At 37.1% G+C, this 18658-nt stretch overlaps 1 protein-coding gene across 2 annotated transcripts in view; it reads left to right on the plus strand.

The window, feature by feature from the left end:
* plod2 (procollagen-lysine, 2-oxoglutarate 5-dioxygenase 2) overlaps window positions 1–17135 on the plus strand; it is a 41909-nt gene extending 24774 nt beyond the window's left edge. Inside the window, exons 8-20 of one of the 2 annotated variants that reach the window (XM_081352204.1) lie at window positions 646–747; window positions 3865–3990; window positions 4086–4207; window positions 6027–6131; window positions 7787–7912; window positions 8854–8995; window positions 10498–10560; window positions 11757–11870; window positions 12121–12186; window positions 13357–13461; window positions 13730–13876; window positions 15394–15519; window positions 15618–17135. In XM_081352204.1, coding sequence (XP_081208330.1) covers window positions 646–747; window positions 3865–3990; window positions 4086–4207; window positions 6027–6131; window positions 7787–7912; window positions 8854–8995; window positions 10498–10560; window positions 11757–11870; window positions 12121–12186; window positions 13357–13461; window positions 13730–13876; window positions 15394–15519; window positions 15618–15773 — 1500 coding nt within the window. In that variant the 3' untranslated portion in view covers window positions 15774–17135. The remainder of the gene's footprint in view (window positions 1–645; window positions 748–3864; window positions 3991–4085; window positions 4208–6026; window positions 6132–7786; window positions 7913–8853; window positions 8996–10497; window positions 10561–11756; window positions 11871–12120; window positions 12187–13356; window positions 13462–13729; window positions 13877–15393; window positions 15520–15617) is intronic. The other variant, XM_081352205.1, reaches the window with a different exon arrangement.
* Window positions 17136–18658: the final 1523 nt, after the last annotated feature.

Below are 18658 nucleotides of genomic sequence, written 5' to 3' on the forward strand. Positions count from 1 at the left end.
TTTGTCAGTGTAAATAATATTTGATTTGGGGTCCCATGGGCTTCACAGAGGGGTGGGTCCCTGGAAAATGCACGCCTTTATCTCACCGATCAAAAATAAATATTTAAGGTTTACTCTTTCAGCAAAATTTGAGGCAACCTGTTTATGGTAACAAGTTAATTTCATTATCCTAAACTAAGATAAAGAGGCGTTTCCCAACGAGCCAACACACAAGAACGAGAACATTATTCCTTTCAACACAGTTAATCTGCTTGATCAATCACACTGTTTAAATACAAAATGACCACCAGATGGAAGTTTTCCCTCCCTGCGATGATGTCCTGTAAATTCCCAGCTGAGATACAAAACTTGTTCTTTAATGTGTGTTGTGTGATACATCTAAAGCAACAGTCCAGCAATAATTATAGTTCTAGTTACAGTAGTTCATGACAATTTGACAGCAGGATTCATTTTTGGGTTTTTGTCCTAACCAAAATTGGATTTAACTACTACAGGCTGGGCTGGAATATGGGTGGACATTTCCTATTCTGGAGCTTAAATCATCTGGACCATGTAGAATAAATATTTTAAAATATTTGTTTATATATATTTTGAAATGTATTTTAAAATGAATAACTAAACTAAAATGACTTTTTTTCCCCACAGATATACTTGAATTACTTAGCCAACTACATCCCCAATGTGTGGAACTATGAGCGAGGCTGTACCATCTGTGACCAAGACATGGTGGATTTGTCTCAGCTTAAAGTGAGTCATCCAGTGAAAGCCACAGTGGCTGTTTTTGTTCCTTTTCCTCTCAGCACCAGAAAGTTATGTCCTAAAACTGCCATTTAAAACAATAAAACATTTCCAACACTATTAATACATGTTTGTATATATTAAGTGATTAGGTTTTTTTTTTTTTTTTTTTTTTTTTTTTTCACTTTGAGATAAGGTAAAAAATTGAGGCATGGAAATTCTGTGTTGTTTCCAACAATAACATGCATCCTAAGCACCCTATGTTCCTTTAAACACTCCTAAAAAGATTGCAAATGCCCATGAGGAGCCACTTGAGGAAGAGGAAGTTGTACACTGCTGTGGTGCAGGAAATGGCTTTTGGTTTTAGAACGGTTTCACTTACTGGGGTGTTGCTGCCAACCAGACCTCTCTTTAGCGGGCAGCTCAATGTGGGGTTTTATCCACAGGGCAACTTACAGCGGTTGTCCTGATAATGTGTCGTAGGGTTCAGCTAAGGTTGGCAAAAAGGACTTTGAGTTCTATACATTAAGCTTGAGTTACTGATTCAGAAATAACTCATTTCTGCTTTAGTACTTGCCTGTGCAAAATTCACCACAATGTTGGAGCTGAACTTTTTTGTTTATCAGCATTTCCTAACACACTGCTAATGTTTTTAGAACATTATCAAAGTCACAATGAAACAGAATCAGCAACAGATATTTCTTTCTGCATTGTGATGTATATTTGAGTAGTATCACTTTACAATAAGGTTCCATTTGTTAACATAAGCCAACTACATCAGTTTACATGAACTCGCAATGAAAATAGCATGTATAAATCTTATTTATACATTATTAAAATCTAAAGTTGTATCTGTTAATATTATTTAATGGACCTGCGCTAACATCAACTTACAATTAACATTGTAAATTCGATGGAATTGTAATTAACATTGAAAAAAAAAAGAAAATTCTGTCATCTACTCACCCTCAAGTTGTTCCAAACCTGTATGAATTCCTTTCTTCTGTTGAACACAAAAGAAGATATTTTGAAGAATATGGGTAGCTAAACAGTTGTGGGGCACCATTGACTTCCATATTATGGAAAAATAAATACTGTGGAAGTCGCTCTGAGGAGCTCAGTGTTAAAGCGTGGTACTGTGAAATGTTGCCACCTGTGCATTCGGGAAATTTACTCACTACTAAATATTCCACGGTCAACTGTTAGTGGTATTCTAACAAAGTGGGAACAACAGAAACTCAGCCAAGAAGTGGGATGCCATGTAAAATCACAGAGCGGGGTCAGCACATGCTGAGGAGCACAGTGCGCAGAAGTCGCCATCTTTCTGCAGAGTCAATAGCTACAGACCTCCAAACTTTATGTGGCCTTCAGATTAGCTAAAGAACAGTGCGTGTAGAGCTTCATGGAATGGGTTTCCATGGCCAAGCAGTTGCATCCAAGCCTTACATCACCAAGTGCAATGTAAAGCGTCGGATGCAGTGGTGTAAAGTTTGGTGGAGGGGGGGCTATGGTGTAGGGTTGTTTTTCTCTCTCTCAATGCTTCAGCACACCAAGACATTAAGGACAATTTCATGCTCCCAACCTTGTGGGAACAGTTTGGGGATGGCCCCCATCCTGTACCAACATGACTGCGCACCAGTGCACAAAGCACGATTGGATGAGTGAGTTTGGTGTGGAGGAACTTGACTGGCCTGCACAGAGTCCAGACCTCAACCCAACAGAACACCTTTGGGATGAATTAGAACGGAGACTGCGAGCCAGGCCTTCTCGTCCAACATCAGTGCCTGATCTCACAAATGCGCTTCTAGAAGAATGGCCGAAAAATTCCATAAACACACTCCTAAACCTTGTGGAAAGCCTTCCCAGAAGAGTTGAAGCTGTTATAGCTGCAAAGGGTGGGCAAACTCCATATTAACCTATTAAGAATGGGATGTCATTAAAGTTCATGTGCATGTAAAGGCAGACGTCCCAAAACTTTTGGCAATATAGTGTATGTCTATCAGATACATTTGATTTATTGCTAAACACACACTGGAAAGGCTGATGAGATGAGGCCCAGCCCAAAGTCTGTTGTTTGTCGTGGAAGTGGCCAGGTCGTACCACTCTCATTTGCTCAGTGGTTTTGGGCTGGTTGTTGAATAACGGACGAGAGTTCAAATTCTCACACTGCTTATGCAGAGGTTGAAAGGGTCTTTTAAAGGAAACTGTCCTGGTCTAGACTCCGCAGAATCCCCTGTGTCTCCTGTTTATTCCCTGCTCTGCTGTCGGTAACAATTTAAAGACATTTGGCTCGATTCTAGGACACTCCCTTCAGGAACCCATAGCCAAGGTCGGAACTGGGAAATTACATGGTGCCACTCAGCTCCCGTTTCATCTAGTGAGCTGTGTAGACTGGTCAAGAACCACAAAAGTAATGGTGACCGATCCATGTAACCTTAAGCTCAATGTCATGGGAAAGAAGCTTTTACTTTCTCGAAGACCTCCAGCAGCGCTTCTTTCTATGTGAGAAATAGGGCTGGATGGTATGATGGTACTGTATATTATTTTGCTATACCATAATAAGTGTGATGGACAGGACAGCTTTTCATTATTTACATGTGAAGAGAGGAACATAAAGGAATGTGAAAGAGCAAAAACAAGCCAGGGTAAGGGAAATCTTATTTATTTTATTTTGCACTGTTTTTGCACTGATAGTAGACTTTTTTTTTTTTTTTTTTTATGAATAACCTCATCTTCTTTTGCATCAATGAAATAAAGAGACAAAATAATCAAATTAGATTAACTATCTTTTGTTTTTCAAATATTTAGTTCACTGGTTTATTAAAAAAAATAAGCATTACCACATGGTTATTAAGTATTCCTCTGTGTGTTAGCCCTGTGATGGATTGGCTATCCATCCTTTGGCCCAAGGAGAATGGTTGGAGGAACATGGTTATTAAAAAATAAACAATCTTTAGTTGAATTTCCCAGTAAAATATTTATGTTGCAATACATAATCACTGTGCAATAAAATGACTCCTGCTGTGATATTTTTTGGTTATACCGCCCACCCTTAGTGAAAACATTGTGAATAACTGCATGAACAAGTATTAATGTTTGACTAGACTTTTTTCTTTATCTAAACAGGAATTTCCACAAGTGACTGTTGGGGTATACATCGAGCAGCCAACTCCATTCCTGCCAGAGTTCCTCGGACGGATCCTGAATCTAGATTATCCCAAAGATAAACTGAATCTCTTTGTTCATAACAGTGTGAGTGTCTGGCTGACAAAGCAATGAAAGGCATTTGACCTTTTGGATTTTAGAGTCTGTCTTTGACCGTTCTTGTTCCATGTCTTGTTCTTCAGGAGGTTTACCATGAGAAGCACATACAGAAGTTTTGGGAAGAGAACAAGGATGTATTCCGCAGTTTTAAGGTTGTTGGCCCAGAGGAGAGTTTAACTCAAGGAGAAGCAAGGAACATGGGAATGTAAGCGTCCCTTTAATTTAAGAGTGAGTCTTGAAAATATGCAAATAACTAAGTAAATTACAATGCAAATCTGAGCAATTTAAGCTCTAACTCCTGATCAAAGATAAATACAAACCTTTGCCACATGTCAGCACACTTTCAGCTCCTTACAAATAAAAAACACAGGAACAACTTCCGACTCGCCACAAAGCAGTAAATCTGCCCCTCCTTTAGCAATGTACCAACAAAACACAGAAGACACTCCTGTGAACCCTTCTATTTGCTCTCAGTTTAGCACTGCTGTCTCCAAGATTCCTAGCTCGGTTCCAGAACCCTTTCAATCTGCATGTACATGATCGCTTTCATATTGTGACCCCAAAAGCAATTAACACACTTAATAAAAGTATAAATGTCATGATATTTTCTCAATCAACTTCCCTGAGCCTTTTTCACAATTACTTATAACCAGCTGGTTCCAATGTAATTATTGCTGCTTGTTTAAGTGTCACTACTACTAATGTTCATATTCAGGAAACCCCAAAACTCAGATATTAAATTTCAGTTTGAGATTTGCACAGACAATCCCAATAACTAACATCCATTTCACTGAATTTATGTAATCATATACCCTCAAATGTGTTTTAGGACTACTCAGTGGGATGTGTAAATACATATGTTGATTATCTTAGCTGTTCCTGATGCTATTTTCTCTGCATGTCTGTGTTTGGCATTAGTGGCTGCTGTCATGGTGATATCACTCACGTTGTTTGTCTTAATTAGTAGGTTTGAAAAATGCTGGTTTGCATAAGACATCAGAGCAGACATTAAAAAACGTTTCAGACACCTATTATTGTGCTTCAGAGCTGAACATAGAGTAATATATAAATAAATACTCAAATGAACATTACTAAAATAGACTTGGATTGTCATTTGCTTAATGTAATTATCAACTTTGACTCAGATATTATTCTAAAATACCTTGTACTGTGGGACAAAAGGGCTCATACAATTTGGTTTTGGATGAATTTGTTGAGAAATGTTTGTGTTTACATTCAGATCTCTGACTTTGACTTTTTCGCAGACTTGATATTGATATTTCTCGCAAATATGAGCAGTTTTTCAAAATTCTGAGAGAAAAAAAAACTAAACTAAAAGACAGAAGACTTCAGCAAAATGTTCCATCTGCTATCAATTCAATCTTTCTTCCTGAAATATCAAGTAAACATGTGACAGCACTAATGGATGTTGTGAAGCGGACCCGTGTGATCACAAATAAACCAGAGCAGATGCGAATGTGCCTTGTTATTGTATATGAAATATCAAAAACTGATTGATTTTGCAAGTTGATTTTGCACTACTGACAGAAATTATGACATTTTTCACTATAACCGTTTTTTAATCACAAATAGTGGTCAAATATTGAAACTACAGTCCTAAACCTTTCTAATGATACATAGTTTCAAGATTAACTATTTCCCCACCATTGACGGAATTTTCCGGCTCTCCGTGTTTCCACTGATATTCGGTAGACACGCTTTTGCATATCTTAAAGAGTACAGAATCTCAGAATCAAATTATTTTCTTTTGTTTAAAAGCAGAGGGTCTGTTCTTTCTTTTGAAATATTGCATGTTCAGATATTCATACAAAAAATATTCTGAGGGCCATGGAATTTTGGTACAAAAAAAGGGCTGCCGGTGCCTGGCAACATTTTTTTTAAAATGCTGATGGGGAAAAAGTTAAATAAGAATGGTGATCTTTGCATGTAAAGAGGTTGAGAGAATCAACAGTGCACAGAATGTTTCCAATATTAATAAAGACACCCTCATTGCTTTCTTACAGGGATTTGTGCCGAAAGGATCTTTCTTGTGATTATTACTTCAGCATTGATGCAGATGTGATGCTCACCAACCGACAGACCCTGAAACTCCTCATCGAGCAAAACAGGTATAGCTTCACTTTGATGCTAAGCATTTCAATACTCTGGAATCTTCCACAGTAACCGTTTTGTCTGAGGGAAAGGACTTGAATCCCTCAAGTGCTAAAACCACAGGAACATTACAGCCGACTGAATGCAAATCCCTTACGGTTTAAAAATAAGCATGGGTGGCTTCCTGTTTTCCCATGGCGCATAGGAACAGTCTGCTCTATATCGCATGAACTCTTAAAATGGCACTTGACTCTAACTAAAAAACAAGCCTGAACTCAGTCACATTTAACGTGACAACCTAAGCGCTCTTTCGCATGACTATAGAGGAAGCCCTTTTTGGATATTTTGAGAGGTCTTGGGAACTCTCTCAGCTGGCTTCTGGCTTGTGGAGTGAAATCGTAACTGGTGACCGTAGAAATGTGGAATTTTACTTGCTTGCTTTCACATCGTTGACCAACATTATAATTTCCACTAATGTGTTTTGAATGACATGTTTACCTCAGTAAAGTGAAATTCTGTATGCTTGTTTAAGGTCACACTAGATGTGAAGGCTTGACTGTGTTACTTCAGGGTCACTCTCATGATTATAGAAACGATACCATATACAACTGCTCTCGTGTTCCTGAATAAAAGGATGCACTCTTCACAACCTCACATGATGGTGAAAATGTTCTCACTTGAATCATCTTAAAGGGGTGGTTCGGGATTTTTGACATCGGACCTCATTTTTAAGTCAGCCTGGTTGTTATTCATCAGTGGAGACATTTTTAAAAAAAAATTATCCAGTCCTTATATTTGGATAGTTAGCCGATGCTAGGCTAGCGCGAGTCAAGGGTAGATGTTAGCCAGCCATTAAAAAACGTTTTACCCACTCCACAGTGCACCAAACGCAAATCAATTATAACACTAGACTATCGATGCAAATGTACGTTGAGAGAATAATGTTAGAAATCAAACTTACCTTTCATCTCAATGATCCCAAAGGAACTAGTTTCTCAGCAGCTGCGGAATTTTACTTTGCTCCAGTTAGTAATGCGGCAAAAAGTAAACACAGAAAAGAAGCGCACTACAGTGTGTGCAGTACATGTGTGTACCGGCTCACTCGGTTGCCTATAGGTAATCAATATCACTCCGCTGCAGCTGTAGACAAGGCTTATGATTACAGGGAACAAATTATAACTAATGCAATGTGATGAAAGGTAAGTTTGATTTCTAACATTATTCTCTCAACGGACATTTGCATCGATAGTCTAGTGTTATAATTGATTTGCGTTTGGTGCACTGTTGAGTGGGTAAAACGGTTTTTAATGGCTGGCTAACATCTACCCTTGACTCGCGCTAGCCTAGCATCGGCTAACTATCCAAATATAAGGACTGGATAATTTAAAAAAAAAAAAAAAAGTCTCCACTGATGAATAACAACCAGGCTGACTTAAAAATGAGGTCCGATGTCAAAAATCCCGAACCACCCCTTTAACCACTTACTTGTGCTATGTTAAAGCAATATGCTATAGTGTCATCTTGCAAAAATTCAGTACATCAAATCTACACCTGTTTTGAGGTCATCTTTCAGCATCAGATTTTCTTGTAGGCCTTCTTAGTAGACCTACAGTATATTGCACATTTATGAGCTGATGCTGATTTTTGTGTCATTTATCTTTCTCCACCTCAGAAAAATAATTGGCCCTCTTGTCACCCGTCACGGAAAACTGTGGTCCAACTTTTGGGGAGCCCTGAGCCTAGATGGTTATTATGCAAGATCTGAAGACTACATTGACATCGTGCAAGGAAAGCGTGTGTGAGTGACTTGAGAGAATGTGATTCAGAAACTATTGAGATCTAAAATGTCAGTGTATATAATCTTATTAGACAATTAAGAAAATGCATAATTATCCTTCTCCGAATCAAAAAGAGGAATCTATTAAAACTCAGATTGCTTTTTAGCATGTACATTTCTCACCAGACCACTTCTTTAACAAAGTCAATCTATTTTAATCTATCTATTAAAAATATGACTATTTAATACCAAACATGGTGTCTATTCTCATTGGCCAATAAATAATTTACATATGCACACACACGCATTTCAGTATCTTTGTGGGGACTCCATAGACATAATGATTTTTATACTGTAGAAACTATATTCTATACCTTAAACCTAACCGTCACATAAATCATACAGAGATGGTTTTAATGTTAAAATGCAGAAAGTTTTCTAAGCTGTTTTTGCTCATTGGGACCAAAACATTTCCCCACAAAAACAAGGATTTCGGGTCCCCAGAAAGATCACAATACCCAAAATCATTGTCTTTGTGGGGACATTTTGTCCCATTATGTACTGTAGGGTTTCCCAGAACCACACACACACACACACATGCATGCATGCGCACACACATCAAAAGTTAATAATTGCAATTTTAATGTTTTTTAACAGTCTCTTATTTGATAAAAATACAGTACATACTGTAGTATTATGACACATTATTACACATTTAAATAACTGTTGTTGTTTTTTAAATACATTTTAAAATGTAATTTATTTCTTGTGATGCAAATCTGAATTTTCAGCATCACTACTCCAGTCTTGAGTGTCACATGCCTCTTCAAAAACCATTGTAATATTTTGATTTTGTGCTCAAGAAACATTTGTTATTGTTGTCAATGTTGAAAACAGTTGTGCTGCTTAATATTTTTGTGGAATATATAAATCAAATCTTTTGTCTTTTCTTGTGTAAATAGTGGTTTGTGGAACATCCCCTTCATGGCCCACATCTACCTCATTAAGGGCCAGACTCTGAGGAATGAATTCAAAGAGAGGAATGTCTTTGTGCTGGAGAGACTGGACCCTGACATGGCCATGTGTAGGAATGCCAGAGACTTGGTATGACCGCTGGAACACAAAGCTGTACAATTATAATAAAAAAATTTAATCTAGATCAGCAGCAATTACATCATTTATGTAATGATAGTCTGGGGTTTCAAGTATTTAGGTATGCAATGTCAATTTAATATAATTTGTATCTGTGCAATTAATATAAAAAAAATGCCGGTTTCACAGACAGGGCTTAGACTAAGCCAAGATTTGGCCTTAGATCAATTAGGACATTTAAATAGCTTTTATAAACGTGTATTAGAAAAAAGCATTACTGTTGTGCATCTTGTGACAAAACAATGGCACTGACATATTTTAAGAAATATCAGTATAAGTTGCGCTCATTTAAAACGCTCAAACATGCATTTTAGTCTCGGACTAGCTTAAACCTGGTCTGTGAAACTGGGGGTTAATGTTTAAGTTAAGCTCTATCAACAGCATAAATGACATGCTGTTTATTAATAAGAAATAAAACACACATTTAAAGTAATGCACTTACAATGGAAAACTGTTAAAATACATACCATTTCGAAAGTAGTCACAACATTTTTGTGTTATCATGAGTGATATAATTGATAACTAACTTTTCTGTGCAAAGTTATGGCCAATATTTCAAGTTTAGTCTTGAACATTTAGAGTCTGTTATCACGGAAACATGACACACACATAAATTATGTTTACATTACACTGTTTACTGCTTACAAATACTGTTTACTTACATTCAAACTCCACCCACATGAATTATGTTAGTAACATATAACTAGTTAATCCAGTGCTAAATCCAGTTCTAGAATACATTTCCCCATATACTTCCATTGTACATTCATTACTGCTAATAAGATCTTTGTTTTTTTACAAACTAAGGGATCAGTTCATTGTCTTTGGTAACTGACAGCATGTTACAGATTCTGTCGATAGAATTTAAGTTGGAGTAAGGGGGGATGTACTGTAGAAAGGTGGATAATAAAGCTTAACCTCTTAAACAGCCATTGTTCTGTATTAGTTTGCATATGACATTTTAGCCTGATTTCTCATTGCTTTTAAACATCTGCTGCACTTCTGTGACCAAGATGTAACTAGCAAGTATTCAAAGTATATCAATGTGCTGTTGTGAAGGCATGACCTCTCTGTCCGTTTATGGCAGCCTCTGTGATGCATTCAAAGTGTTCATCATCCTTTTCCTCTCTCCCTTTTTCACAAGTAACATGACATTGAACCAATGCAATGGGAATGTCTGGCTGTGTGTTTTTGCCTCTCCTTAAACGTCCTACACCACTAATAACTAACTCTGCTGTTTTTCTAACTAAAATACTTCCTGTCTACTGCTTAGGGCACCTTAAGGCAGTGCACAACTCTTTTCTAAACAGAAAACCAGCCAACTAAAACACAGGCACCTCAACTGTCCTAAAAGGACATTCTTCCCTAATATGCAAATTTCTTAATCTCTCTCTGTTACTCAAACGGTTTATGTCTCATTATATAATTTACATGGTGCTTTTCCTTCGTTTTAGACAGTACACAGAGAAAGAGAATCTCCTTCTCCGGAAAGATTCCATATGCTCAGACCCCCAAAGGTTCCTCTTGTTTTGATTATTCTATCTTATATAATTTAAGATTCAAATGTTATAAAGCAAGGCGTCACTTTTCCAAATGTTTAGAAAGTTATATTCCAGCCGTACTAAAATACTAAATGAAGTAATAAATGCATATTTTTGGAAGTAAAAGGCCCACTAACATTTAATATTTGCTTGCTTGAGGTACATATATGTAATCTCAAGATCACAAGCATTGTTGTCAGATTACAGAACATGTAATCAAAAGGAAAGTGTAAATCAGATTTGAGATAAATTACTATGCATGTGGAAAAACCATAAACCCCCATTTTATGCTCAGTGTGGTTGTTTCATGGTTTTTTTTTTCCTATTCCATACATGTATGTGCATGTCCTAGTAGGCATTCATACATTTGATTTAAACATAACGCCATTTTAGAATACATCTTACCCTGACAAGGGTGTTCAGCTAACCAGCGGAACCCTTTGGGAAATTGACGCCATTGTTTTGATAAGCTACCTCTGCGTTTTGATGGGGTTAACCTGGACAAAGCACCAGATTATATATATATACATATACACAGAACCATAAAATTAAACACCCCTTCTGAGTTAAGTGGTGGAAAAGCCAATGAAGAATCTAATAGATATCCTGCATTATAGTTTTCCCTGCAGTGACCTCTATATCCAAAAGCAACCCTCTCCCAAGCACACCAATACCAATAACATGAAACTTACCCTCATAAGCTTCAAGACTTATCTCAGCCTAGGTACTTACTTTTGTATTTTTGTATTGGATTCAACAATTATGCTAATATTTTTGAGATTGGTGCAAAATGATTTGGAAAAACCTAGACTGAGAGTAAGCCTGGATCTCCCCACATTTAGATGCAAGATACCTTGTCCCTGCTTGTAGTATTGTAAACAGGAATGTTGATTCCTGGAGTTGCACTTTTCCCTGTGTTCCCGTTCCATTCCCTCTCAAAGCCGTTCCCAACATCTGTCCTCCATTTTTATTGATCACACATTATTTATAACAGATGATGATGCTTTGTTGTGATATCTTTTATCATTGACTTTAAATTATTAGGGTTTTGTTTATTGCTCATTTTACATGTACAGTACATGTGTATTTTTTCTTTGAATTGTGGATGTTTGACTTTTTCCATTATAAATATAATTTGTAGTATCTAACTGCATTTCCTTTGTCCGCTACAGGGAGTTTTCATGTATGTTACAAATCGTCATGAGTTTGGAAGGCTTATTTCGACTGCCAACTATAACACATCCCATTATAACAATGACCTTTGGCAAATATTTGAAAACCCTCTGGTGAGTGACTACACAATTTGTGATTGAATGTTTTCTGTATACAAATTGTCTGTTACAAACCCAGAAGTTCTCATTTAGTGGTTCATTTGTCATCAGTAATGAAGTGGAGTGAAGACAGGGTAAACATAAGTCTGTGTTGACCTCCATCTCGGTTTTAGTCAGGCTGCCGAATGAATGCTGAGAAGCTTATCAATGTTTGCAATGCAGGTCAGTGAATGGGCCAAGTACTAATTCTCTTTCTTTTACACAGGACTGGAGAGAGAAATACATCCATCCCAACTACAGTCGAATTTTTACTGACAACCTCTTGGAGCAGGTATTTATTAATTTAGTAGATACTGTTTGGGTAGAGTGGGAAAGATCATTCCACCGTGGATGTACATTGAAACTTAATATTCCGGAAAGAGACTTCATTCACTCTCTTATCGACCAGATTATTGGAAAGATTTGCAAAATTGGATGTAATAAGGAGGCCACAAATGCAGAACCAGCAACTGGCAATCAGTGAAGCAAAGCAAGTAGTGTTTAGCACAGACTCTTTTGAAGACCAAATGAAGCACATCTGCAGTTTAAGTGTCCATGCAAGAAGGCAGCTAGCTGAGCATTGCAATATTCCAGTCTAGAGGTGCACATTGTTTAGATAAGAACTAGATAAGACCTGATCTTCTTGATGAAGTACAGTGTGTAACAGATGTAGGCGAGTAAGAGCTGTGCGTGTAAACCTCACTCCCTTAGTCTCAAGAGGCGCTCTAGCGAATTAAACTAGAGACTGCGGTCTTTAGCCTCCCCGTTAGAGCGTGCCCGCCTGCCATGTGGACGGGCCCGGGTTCGAACTGGAGGGGCACAAGTGTAAATCTGCATGTCTGGACAGCCTTTGCAATGGTGCGTGAAGCTAAACTGGTCATCAAACACTCCCTCCAAATTCTTTCAAATTCATTCCAAAGTCTGACCTGGATGTTGTTTTCTATAATGGGCCTAGCTGAACTATGATGCTGAAGACAAGAGGCTTTGTGTTTGTTAGGTTGAGCCGAGATTTGGGCTGCCAAAGGCAAGAATGAGAATTAGAACTGTGTTTCTGGCATAGAAGTGTTATGAAAATCCATGGCATTAATGATAAGTCTAAACAACTTTGTGTATATTGAGAAGAAGATAAGGCAAAGCCGAACCCAGAGTCCACTGTGGTTACTTGATGGCAACTTCTCCAAATACAGAAGAGATAGGATTCATACCAGCAGTTTCCAAGATGCCCAGTTATGACAACGTTTATGGCAGGATCTGGTGATTTACATTGTAAAAAAATATCCAAGCTAGTTTGAGTCCCAGCCTTTCTGTGTGGAGTTTGCATATTCGTCCCATGTTGGTTTGGGTTTCCTCTGGATTGTGGACTGGGCTGGGAGCTACAGTATCACTACATAAAATACTTTTCATACTTTTTTTTTTTACATAAAAAAAAGAAGATATTAATCACCTGTTTATCTTTCTGCAGCCATGCCCAGATGTTTTCTGGTTCCCCGTGTTCTCGGAGAAAGCCTGCGATGAGCTGGTGGAGGAGATGGAAAAGTATGGATCATGGTCTGGTGGAAGTCACCAGGTCAGATAAACCCGCCGGCCTTAAAACAGTCTGCACACTTTGTACAGGGATCACCCTTGAATGCAAATTACTTAAAAATGTGTAAATACAAAAGAAAATTCTTAGCAGAAGAAAATGTGTGAATATCTACTCATGCACATATTTAATCCTTATTTTGGGGATTTTTTCTCCAGTGTAAATTAACTTTAAAATAGACTTTACACAGCAGTGCAATTGTGCGTTTTTTATCATTGACTGTTTGCCCAGTCATTGTGTTTTCTCTTTGCAGGACAAGCGTATCACTGGAGGCTATGAGAGTGTCCCGACAGATGACATTCATATGAAACAGATCGATTTCGATAAGGAATGGCTGCACTTTATCAGAGAATTCATCTCCCCCGTCACTCTCAAGGTTTTCTCTGGCTATTACACCAAGGTGAGCCAGTCTCTCTGGGTCTGGACTGAGTCATAATCAGCTGTTAAATCAGAATGTCTCTTCTACCTCTACTTCATCTTTTTGTAAGGTATTATGTCTTCCTATGTTTATTAGGTTGAAACCAGTGTCAAAAATCACCTTTTCAATTAAGGGGCCTTTTTTTTTTTTACTTTGTAAAGGTAATTTGTATGATTGCCCTATGAAATGTATCTGTGTCGTCTTTTATTTAATCAATTACTTCAACCAGAATACTATAGACAGTTTCCCCAAATCAACAAAAGTCTTCGAAGGTGGAAAAAAAGCTGTATCTGATATGGCATGTTTATTTACACAGACAGTATGCAGTTGCTCAAAGGTGCCATACATGTATTTACATGACAACTGCATGATGTTGCATAATGTTAATAGCCTACATAACGTATATAAAAAAGACATCTGTGAAGCTTATAGAAAAATCATGGCTATTTTTCACCCCCAAATCAAAATATTTTAAGATTTAAGGCAATTACAAACATTAAGATATTAACATTAACATTTTTTTGTGTGTTGTGACTTTTTTATTACAGTTAATCACTGTCATTACAGTAATGCATGTTTTAGTTATAAAGGTATTTCTGTATTATTATCTGAAATTACAAATTTAAACCAAACACAGGTGGCGTGCTTAAAACAAAACACTTGCCAAAGACTTAAAGCCAGCTGTATCCTTACACTAGTAAGGATGGTGAAATTTGTTTTATTTGTTGAATTATTGCAAATTTGCATTTCAGTGTTTGCATTTTCTGTGCGTTTTTTTCTTTTTGAAACGCACACAGTATTTTTAAATTCCACACTAGATGTTCCACCATTTTAATTGGAAACTATTGGTTTTGAACTCATAACTGGTTCTTGCAGCATTTTTGTTCTTTGTGGGGTGAAATATGAGCCAGACAATTACTTGACAGGCTTCTTGAAATTCATCCGTTAAGTCTAGATGATTTGACTCATGACTTCACACTCTAATGCAACCATTGAGCTGCTGCTTGTTAGTTATAAATAGGGCATTTTATATAATTTGAGCAATTTAAAGTTTTTTTTTTTTGTCAGCCACATGGATCTTTTTTGTACATTACACATCTGCATGATTTCCGAAAGCTTATAACAGCAGCCAGCTAAAACACAGCTTGCTAGATGAGCTTTGTTAGGACTTTGGTTGACGTGATTCATGGAATGAGTCAAGTCATCTTTTTCTCTCTGTAATTTTCAGCTTTCCCTCTCTCGCTGTTCTTTCGGGAAGGCTCTGTGCTCTGTTGAGTGGGCGAGTGTTATTAGGTCTCTGGTTGATTTGACTCATGGAATGTGAACTCCGGTTGCACCATGAGTCTGAGTTCTTTGTAGGTCATCCATTAAAAGGACAGATTGACAACATTGTCGTCTGTACGAGAAAAACGCAAAAGAAAAAATGTTTTTAGTACATCGTTGTCAAGCAAATCTGAATTGGGTTTTGATTGCGTCTCCTATCTTTTTATGTCTTTCAGGGCTATGCGATTATGAACTTTGTGGTGAAGTACACTCCAAACAGACAAGCCTATCTGAGGCCACATCACGATTCCTCAACTTTCACCATTAATGTTGCTCTCAACAACAAGGGCTTAGATTTCCAGGCAAGCTTGTGATATACTGGCCTTACTTTTCCTAAAATAGATTTGAAATACTTCAATCACATGTAGTTAAACTTATGACACTTTTCCTTCTATTTCAGGGTGGAGGTTGCCGATTTCACAGATATAACTGTTCCATAGAGTCTCCTAGAAAAGGCTGGAGCTTCATGCATCCAGGTAGACTCACCCACCTTCACGAAGGACTACCTACGACCAACGGCACACGCTACATAGCAGTGTCCTTCATAGATCCTTAGACTCCCTGGTAGTTCTAGCAGTTCTACACTAGAAATTTACTAGCCTTGATATGTTTGTGTAGTGTCAGCTGTTTGTTTTTACTGATTTATTCTTGGTTTATGTGTTGTGTGACTGTTTGTGTTTGCTGTCTTTTGAAACATTTACTACTGTCGAAAGAGAAAACGCTGTTCATCAGAAGTTTAATAAAGTGGGTGCACACAAACACACACATACTGTACTCACTCCGGCAGACTTCATACATATAAACCTCGGTCAGTACTCAAAATTACTTTAGATATTTGATCATATTTTTTCTACTATAACTTTTACAAAGAAATCAGGTGAGCTCAGTAACTCTTCATTTAAACAGCTTTGGTTCTGGGTGTTTAGCATTGGCACTCGTTCATAATAGCTGTCTTCAAGTCCTCCTGGAAAGTTCCCATTCACCCTTATTTGCTAGCAAACTTTAGTGCTATTCTACATCAACAGCACATTACATTGAATGTCAAAAAACTAAATTGTACCATCAATATTGGGAGTTACAACTTTACGATAAATATTAATTAGCTTCCACCATTATTCTCAAACTGACACGCCCCCAACTCAAAAAAATAAAAACGTGTGCAAATGAACAATACTCATAACATGATTTCAAGGCAGCAGTTATTACACTGTCAGCTTCCTACGATCAGTAAAATCAAATAAAATGGTCAAATTATTATTATTTTTTTTTTTTTATAATTGGTACAAAGGAAGGTGAGCTCCATGTACTGTAAAATAATCTAGATTACTGTAAAATAATATAGATTGTAGAGCTGTTACTGGCAATGAAATAACATGACTTCAATAGTTCTTCCATGTAGCAGTTGTAGCTCCATGTTTTTAAAGACATGAAGGTAATGTTACATTACTTACATGACAAGGTTACATGACTATGAAACTATGAATATGCTGTCAACAAAATACATATAATTTTGTATGTTTGCACAACAAGAAACGACAGGATTTGAAATTAATTCTGGTTAAGTGTTTTTTTTTTTTTTAAGTTTTGCTGAAGGTGTTTTTGTTTTTTTACTGTAAAAACAAGGTAAAATATGCCTTATTTTCTGAACTGAGAATATCTCAGACATGTCAAATGTTTTACTTTCTTGTTCCTTTTAAATGTCTCAGCCAGGTCAAACTCTTAACTTATTTTGAAATTGTTGAAATAATAAAAATGTTTTTTAAAGAGAAAAAGCTTTTTATATTTGACAATACATGCTTTGTGTTGAAATTTGTTAATAGAAAAAGATTTTTGCACTAAAAATATGATCAAAACAAGATAAAGATTGGGAACATTACGATAATTTAGACACTGACCTTGTAAAATAAAATGCAGCTTTAAAAAAGTATGATTTCTTTTTGCACCATTAATTTAAGAAAATATGTTATGACATGTCACCTTTATTTATATAGTGCGTTTTACAATACATATTAGCAGATTAGCAAAGCAGCTTTACAGCGATAACAGCAACAAAGTTTGTTTCTAGAAGAAAATAGCGTCATAGTCCATAGTTCAGTGATGGTTCAAATCTTGACATCTTGAAACATGCACATTCCACATGTCATACTAATGTAATACAGTATGTGTATGTGAACACTTGCGCATCATATACATCATATGCCACTGGGCTTGTCAAACCATGCGTGTCTCTATAGAGTCAGTCATCGCAGCTGAGAAATGAATGTGTTGACAGTGTTCATGCATCTCCAGACTGTTGCAATCGATGTTACAGTACATGGTCAGTGTCAGATACACATACTTGAACTTGTCTTTTAGTATGATAAATGAGATACAATTTACCGCAACAATTTAAGGATTGTGCGGGGGAGTTGAAACTGGTTCCTCCTTCCATGCAGCTGGATCATTTTAAGTGGAATCAGAGATGAGCTTATCCTTCGCACAATGTTGCCCTCAGGCAATGGAGAGTTTTTTTAAGTCCTATGTTCAGTACATGTTTCTTTAAATGATTGCAACCAATTATAATGTTTGAAAAAGTATCAAAGAACATTCTAATAAGGTTGGGGGGGGGGTATGCTTATGCTTACCTCCTTTTCTGACACATGATCACATTAGCACATGGTGTGAGAAGAAGACAAGAGTATTTGCTCTAGGAATCTTATTTAAAATGACTTGAACTGTGCATAAAAAATAATGTCTGTGTGTATGAAGGTGTAGAGAAGCCTTTTGGCAGGTTTTATTTATTTATTTATTTATTTTTAAATTACATTCACAAATTTCTTATTTTATTTTATTTTTTACATTTTTTTATTACATAATTATATAATAATTGTAATTATTAATAATAATAATATTTTGTTACATGTATATAGCGCTTTTCTGGGTACTCAAAGCGTTTTACATAGAAAGGGGGGGGGGGATCTCCTCAACCACTACCAATGTGCAGCATCCACCTGGATGATGCGACGGCAGCCATACTGTGCCAGAACACCCACCACACACCAGCTTATTGGTGGAGAAGAGAAAGAGTGATAGATGGCTCGCAGTCTGAGCTCTAATTCATCCCAAAGGTGTTCTGTCGGGTTACGGTCAGGACTGGGGCGCAGTCATGTTTAGAACAGAAAGGGGCCATGTACAAACTGTTCTAAAAAAAAGTTGGTAGCATGAAATTGTCCAAAACGTCTTGGTATGCTGAAGCATTAAGAGTTCCTTTCACTGGAACTAAGGGGCCAAGCCCCAAGGCTTGGATGCAGCTGCTTGGCCATGAAAACCCATTCCATGAAGCTCTACACGCACTGTTCTTTAGCTAATCTGAAGGCCACATGAAGTTTGGAGGTCTGTAGCTATTGACTCTGCAGAAAGATGGCGACTTCTGCGCACTGTGAGCCTCAGCATATGCTGGCC

The sequence above is a fragment of the Scardinius erythrophthalmus genome (assembly GCF_964197995.2).
Source record: "Scardinius erythrophthalmus genome assembly, chromosome: 22".
NCBI classification, from domain to species: domain Eukaryota; kingdom Metazoa; phylum Chordata; class Actinopteri; order Cypriniformes; family Leuciscidae; genus Scardinius; species Scardinius erythrophthalmus.